A 7,500-nucleotide genomic window follows, 5' to 3' on the forward strand; every position below is an offset into this window, starting at 1 on the left:
TGCGTGTGAGCGTGCGTGGTGAGTGTCTGTGTATGTATGTGTGTCTGCGCGCATGAGTTTGTGTGTACATGTGTGCGCGCATATACGTGAGAGTGCATGTGAGTGTATGCATATGTATGTGTGTGCGTGCGTGTGTCTCTGCGTGTGTGTATGCATGTGTGTGCGTGCGACTCTGCGCTTTTGTATGTGTGTGTGTGCGAGCGTGTGAGAGAGTGAGTGTGTGCGTGCGAGCGTGTGAGTGAGTGTGTGCGCTGACCTCTTCCTGCAGGCCACACTCCAGCAGCATGGTGACACAGGCCTCGATGGGGAAGGCGATGTCGCGCCCGCTGAGGTCCAGGTGCTCCTCCAGGGCCTTCCCGTAGCACGGCTTCTCCACCCAGGACTCTGCACACACACACACACACACACACACACACACACACACACACACACACACACACACACACACACACACACACACACACACACACACACACACACACACACACGCGCGCGCGCTGCGCGCGCGCGCGCGCGCGCGCGCGCGAGTTAGGAAAAACACACACACAAGTTAGGACGAACACACACACACACACACACACACGTTAGGACGAACACAAATACACAAGTAAGGAAAAAAACACACACACATACATTATTATAAACGTGAAATATTTAACTCTTTCAAATGAAACAAAACCGATGTGTATATATATAAAGATGCAGAGAAAGATGCTGTTCTGTAAGCATAAGCACTTAGGATACATCAAGGAAATTAGGGAGTGTGTGTGTGTGTGTGTGTGTGTGTGTGTGTGTGTGTGTGTGTGTGTGTGTGTGTGGACTTACCCTGGTGGGCTTTGATCTGGGGCAGTAGACTCTGGAGCAGTTCTAATGACTTCTTGTGGTACTCCGACTGGACATCTATCAACTTAGTATTCACACACACAGACAGACACACACACATACACACACACAAGCACGCACACACGCATGGACACACACACACACGGACGCAGAATGAGACGGAGACGGTGAAAATAGGAGAAAGAGGAGAGGAATGGAGGGGAGAACGAATGAGAGGGAAGAGGAGGTGAGAAAAGAGATGATGAGGGGAGAGGAGATGAGAGGAAGGAGAAGAGGGAAGAGGAGGTGAGAAAAGAGATGATGAGGGGAGAGGAGATGAGAGGAAGGAGAAGAGGGAAGAGGAGGGAGAAAAGAGTTAAGGAGGGGAGAGGAGATGAGAGGAAGGAGAAGAGGGAAGAGGAGGGGAGAAAATAGATGATGAGGGGAGAGGAGATGAGAGGAAGGAGAAGAGAAGAGATTGCACAAATGAGGTCAAGATCCAAAAATGTAATTGATTAACGTAAAAAGTGGAGCGAGAAAGTACGAGCAGGCTGAGAGGTGAATTCTGTATTCAATGACTACAGCATTTTATGGATTGTGTTTGATCCATGGTTTTGGTACACTGTCCTACTTACTGTCTGGAAGTAGCGTGCATATTCTATTTCTTTGGCCATAAAACTGTACATGTCTGCTGATAGCTGGTCCTGGGGGAGAGGAGAGAAAAACAACCACAGATGATAACCATGACTTATAAAATGCTGTCCTTTCATAACAAAGCTGGCATTCACATTTTAATAATACAAGAAAGAATCATGACTCATCTTTTAACATGACTAGTTCTAGAGCTCAATTGCCTATAGCTGCCTTGTTAAAGAAAGTGTTGACCATACGGCCCTCGTTGGATCAGATTCCCCCGTTGGTGCATATAAGGTGATATAGTGGGAGGAGGGGCCGGGGACTGACCCTGCAGATCTCCATCCTGTTGGCGGCCTCCTCCATCTCCTCCCTGTGGTGCTCGGCCTTGGCGCCCGCGGGCTGGAGGGTGCTGGACAGCCCTGAGGACTTGGAGGACTGGTAGAACCTGCCAGGAGACAACCGCATGCACACGATGTCACCGGCTACAGGGAGGACGGTCGGATGGACAAATAAAGCCTAGGGCGTTGCTTGTCGATTTTACATAAATACATGGCAGTGTAGGAATATCTGTGAATTAATGTGTGGAATATCTAGAATATGCAGAATATGTACATACTGAATGTTGCTGAATTTGACGATAAATTTGACTTAAACCTATCATAAAAAATGACCTTGTGCCAACAGTGTGTGTGTGTGTGTGTGTGCACGCTCATTTTCACGGTGTGTTGCCTCCGAGTGCCAGATAATATCTCGCGCTGCCGAGAGGCTCATTTCCACAACATGCAGTGGAGATCGGGCACGAGCGGGCTGAGATTTAGGTCAGCACATTAAAAACGAAAATAAAAAGAATCCTACACCACAGGACAACAGTGATGAAACCACATCCCCCGCCTCCTCCTCATATGTGGTGACAAGCCTGGAACCATAGTGTGGGAGCAGCACAGAGAGAGAGGGAGAGAGAGAGAGAGAGAGAGAGAGAGAGAGAGAGAGAGAGAGAGAGAGAGAGAGAGAGAGAGAGAGAGAGAGAGAGAGAGAGAGAGGGAGAGGGAGAGGGAGAGGGAGGGAGAGGGAGGGAGAGAGAGACAGAGAGAGAGAGAGAGAGAGAGAGAGAGAGAGAGAGAGAGAGGGAAAGGTAAAAAGGGAGAAGAGAGACTGTGTCTATGGATAAAGAAGAGGCTCAGACCCCTGTTGTTTCACTGATCAGCAGGGGGGCTTGGTGTACCCTCCTTGACTCGGCAACTCAGGACCTCAGGATCACACTCAGATTCAACTGTGTTGAAAAGCGGTACCGTACCGACGCCACGACAGAGCTGAAGAGCTGCAAAAGGATTTGAATCCAATACAGAACTGAATGCCTGAAGCAGGGGTGGACTGCCTTCTTCCATGTCTTTCACAGAAAGTCGGATGCGGCACGGCCGGAAATGTGCAGATCGTCGTAGTTTTTTGATCAAGTATCAGGAGAAAAAGAGATTTGACGGAGGATAGCGGGTGTGGAACCATCCCCACAGGAACAGACCTCCAGCCGCGCACAGGGCTGTGGCATTTTGAAGCACTTTGAACTGCTTCTGCGTCTACAGTGAGCCTGCCAGCGATCACAACACAGATGCCACTTGATACTCTTTTTGTCTTTAAAGTCTGCAGTAACTTTCAGGGTTTCAACCGCACTCCGCACAGCATGATACAGCTTGACAAATGTATTTCGCCTCTTGCAAACATTGAGTATTCTGAGAGCATTCTGAGGGTCTTTCTCAAAGTTCTCTGGTGAAAGAAAGAGTTTCCACTGCCGCAGAGAGTCTCACTGCAGGCTTCAGAAATGCGACAGAACTAGAAGAAGAAAACGGCTATAAAAGTTATGCGAGGAATGGAATAAGTTTCAAAGGGCTAAGTCCTTGATACGGAAATGGACTTAAAGGAACGCGTGGGAAATGAATTGAGACGTATGTGTGTGTAGAAAACCGAGAGCCGTTCAGCTTGAGAAAGAGACAATCCCCATGAGGGTCCACACTGACTGCAGAAGAGGCAGAACTCTGACGGCAGCTCTGTTCCCGCAAGGTCTGCTGAGGAAATCTGCCCGCAACATCTCAGGGAACGACCAACGCAAACACACACAAAAACACACACATACAAAAAGTTGACCAGCCAACCGTTGTATTTTCCATACATTTAAAGGAGCACGATTCTCGAGGGGTTGACATGAGAGAGACATGTGTAAGCTGCAGGTAGACAAGGTTGAAAAGGCGAGCGAATGTAATCACCCTTCATTGAGCTCAAGAAACCCCCCCCGGTCGGTTTAACAGAGAGGAACAGTGCCGGGTGTTTCTCCGGATGCTTCAGATCTTACCTCTGCATGTGAAACACTTGATCAACATCAAATGAGTTACAGTCAATAATTAAAGTATTCATGAACTATCAAATAAGCCAGCCATACAGACAGCTAGTCAGTCAGCCAGTCAACAAATCAATGAATCAATCAATCCTCAAGTAATCAATATTACATTAGAATATCCCCCATTCAAACATTTAATTGCTCAACCAATTCATCAAGCAGTGATCCGGTCAATCAGCCAGTTAATCAATCCATTGATCAGTTTAGTGTAGCTCTCTCCCCAATTGTCCTCATGAACCTATTTGGCCCTGATGTCCTCCCCAGACCGACCAGCTCGCCCATCACATCACATCACCTGGTTCCCTGGAGTAGGTTCTGATGAATGAGGGCCGTCATTCGAGTCGAGTATCTTTTATAGGTTTTTATCACATAAAGTCTGGTTGGGCCGCCCAGGCACAGTATGGGCTGGTAACACTTCTCTCGACGGCCATCAAGATCTTCCATGAATTGAATCGTCTCCTTCTATTTCTGACCTAATTCAGGTCCACAGGTACCAGTCTGGGTACCTGTCCGCCGACCGCTTTTTAATGATCAACCTTTGGCCCTTTCTCCTCCACTAGACTGGCTGTCATCATTATACCTTACTTTCGTTGTCCCTCTCTCCAGCTCTGTCTCGTTAAAGCTCTATCCTCTTGTTGAGCCGAAACTCAGCCTTCCTCAGCCCTTTACCGCAACCACCTTTTCATCTCTCTCTCTCTCTTTCTCTACCTTCTCTCACTCTTTCAGTCTCACTTATTCTCCCTTCATCCCTCATACATACTCTCTCTCTCTCTCACTCTCAATCTCTCTGTCTCCAACTCTCTTTCCCTATCTCTCTCTCATACTCTCACTCCCTTCTCTCAGTCTCACTCTCTCCCTCCAGCTCTCACACACACTCTCTCTCTCTCTCTCAATCTCTCTGTCTCCAACTCTCTCCCTCTTTCTCTCACACTTTCTCACTCACTCCCTTCTCCCTCTTTCACTCTCCCTCCATCTCTCACACATACTCTGTCTCTCACTCTCCCTCTGATTCAGCCCACTCTCTCTCTGTCGCCCACTGTCTCCCTATCTCTCTTGCACTCTCTTACTCTTTTACTCTATCTCTTTCCCTCCCTCACACCTTCTCTCGCCAATCACCTTCCATCGCCTGTCCCGTCCTTCCTTCCGTCTGTCCTTCCCTCCACAACCCTTTTCCACACAAAGGCCGACTGCAGAACTCGTTCAATTCTGATTTACGTTGAGCTCTTATCTTATTAATCACGGATCCCTGCGCACAACACTGGTTTTGTTATTCAAGCCTGCTTCAGGAGCACTATGTCACCGCGACTCCTCGTCTGGGCTCCCTCCTCAGCGAGACACAAGGGCTCGGCCGTACATCTCTAACGCTCCCTTCTCAAGTGCTGGTACCGTCTCCAGAGCACGACACAATTTGCTAACAAAAACAAGAACCTGGCAATTTAAAGCTGCTAACAGAATGTGGCGTTGGAACCAAATTGGTTTCCTCCAAGGCAGCTATCCAACCACTGAGAGAGGACCAGTGAGCGGATCGCTGGGTCGATCCGCCCTGCAGAAACCATGGAGACAGTGCCCGGGGACAGAAGCCTTCTGAATAGTGTGAATACTGGACGAACCTGCAGGCCAGCGTGAAGAGAGAGTAAAAGTAAAAGGAGGCAAATATGTTTGCTTAGTGCTACTGAGAATTAGAATCGTTTTTTGGGAATTACCCAACGTGACAACAATTACATCTAAGTGACATGACAAGTTCTGTGCTGCTTGTGTTTAGTACTGGTCCAACGCATTGCTCTGGAATAGGACGTTCCTGAGTGGAACAAGGATTTGTGGTACATTCGTGTATTGTAAAATCAACGACAACGATTGCACAAAACGGACGCAGGATCTTCACAGCAATCCATATCAACTGATCAATGCCCTGTTTCCTGGATGCCTTACATATATATATGTGTGTGTGTGTGTGTGTGTGTGTGTGTGTGTGTGTGTGTGTGTGTGTGTGTGTGTGTGTGTGTGTGTGTGTGTGTGTGTGTGTGTCTGTGTGTGTGTGTGTGTGTGTGTGTGTGTGTGTGTGTGTGTGTGTGTAAATGTTGCAATCAAACCCTTGTGACATTTAGTTGGAACGTGAGAAGAGGAATTCCCTCACAGAGGATTAAGTTTCTCTCTCTGCAGGACCATAACAAAGTCTCTTTCAGTCCCCTCTCCCCACTTTACACACAACTCTATCGCACACACACGCACACACACACACACACACACACACACACACACACACACACACACACACACGCACACACACACACACACACACACACACACACACACACAGGCTTACCTTGTGCGTGCAGAGTCCATGTCCAAGACTAATTTAGCTAAATGTTTCCTTTGTTTCTGGATGTTTGGTATTTCCACCTGGGAGAAACAAGACGAGTTGGAACACACAGCAGGAGAAAGACAACAGGTCAGTTCATACATCATAGGTGATTCTCTGTGTGGATGTATTGTCAGAGGCGTGGATCAGCTCTGATCGGGTCATTCTCACGAAAAAAAGAGGTGTGTGTTGACTGGGCTTGGTTTAACAATGTGTGAACTAAATGAATACCTGCAAACACAGGCGTTCTGTGCTGTTTGGAGCCTGCTATACAGTGTGTCTAGAGAAGTTTTGAATTAAAATCCTTACGGAAACATAATGTTTGGAGATAGGTGGATCAATAGATACTTTAGAAACAAGCCGCATTCAAATGTATACTATATAGCCACTACAATAGCATCTTGAATATTGTATAATGCTTTGTGATGATTTATGAAACACACTTTCCCCAACCCTATGTAGAACAAAATCCAATCAATAGGTCAAGCATGAGTCATCATATAAAAGCAGTGACCTTCCTATGTTCTCCCTCTGACTAAACAACATTTAATTTACAATTAATCTCACAGACTAGACATTAATTATACCATACCCCTCCCCCTTTCCCCTTGAGCGACGCGGCTCAGTCACCTAGTGGCCATCTTGGTTCTGAATATCAGCTGGGTGAGGGCACTTATTCTTTATTCAGTTGCATCACCGAGCTAGTGTTTAGAACCATCGTGGATCTATGCACATTCTATTCGATTACCGAGCTATAGTTTAGAACCATCTTGGTTCTACGCACATTCAGTTCCATCACCCAGCTAGTGTTTAGAACCATCTTGGTTCTGAACAGGTTCAGTTCCATCACCCAGCTAGTTTTTAGAACCATCTTGGTTCTGAACAGGTTCAGTTCCATCACCCCGCTCGTCATTAGTACCAAGATGGCCATTTGCAGGCCAGCAGGTTGACATTAAAGGCCCTGGTGGGGTGGTTATCGCACCTCGGCCAGGTCGTAGAGGGGCTCTATCACGTCCCTCTCGATGGTGACCTCAAACTGGATCAGCTCCTGAGCCAGCTTGTCCTGCGTCTCCCCACACAGCTTCAGCATCTTCCTGTAAGAGCAGCCAATCACACAGAATGTCTCATTTCCTTTCGTCCATTCAGGACTGGATGTTGTGTTTTATTGAGTGTTTCTTTTAATGGGCTGTTGGAGATGCAGCATTAACAAAAGTAGTATTTGTGAAAGTCTTGGTTTGGCTAGTTTTGTCGTGTATTTCTCGGTCTGTGGTGTGTTTAAGAGATCGATCGGAGAGAC

The 7,500-nt window shown here is 47.3% G+C and overlaps 1 protein-coding gene across 1 annotated transcript in view; it reads right to left on the reverse strand.

The window, feature by feature from the left end:
- LOC130371180 (rho GTPase-activating protein 44-like) overlaps positions 1–7,500 on the reverse strand; it is a 32,068-nt gene that overhangs the window by 18,739 nt on the left and 5,829 nt on the right. The window contains 6 exon segments of the mRNA XM_056576855.1: positions 257–384; positions 826–907; positions 1,458–1,526; positions 1,786–1,903; positions 6,168–6,244; positions 7,186–7,297. Coding sequence (XP_056432830.1) covers positions 257–384; positions 826–907; positions 1,458–1,526; positions 1,786–1,903; positions 6,168–6,244; positions 7,186–7,297 — 586 coding nt within the window.

The sequence above is a fragment of the Gadus chalcogrammus genome, chromosome 18 (genome assembly GCF_026213295.1).
Source record: "Gadus chalcogrammus isolate NIFS_2021 chromosome 18, NIFS_Gcha_1.0, whole genome shotgun sequence".
In the NCBI taxonomy this organism is placed as follows: Eukaryota; Metazoa; Chordata; class Actinopteri; order Gadiformes; family Gadidae; genus Gadus; species Gadus chalcogrammus.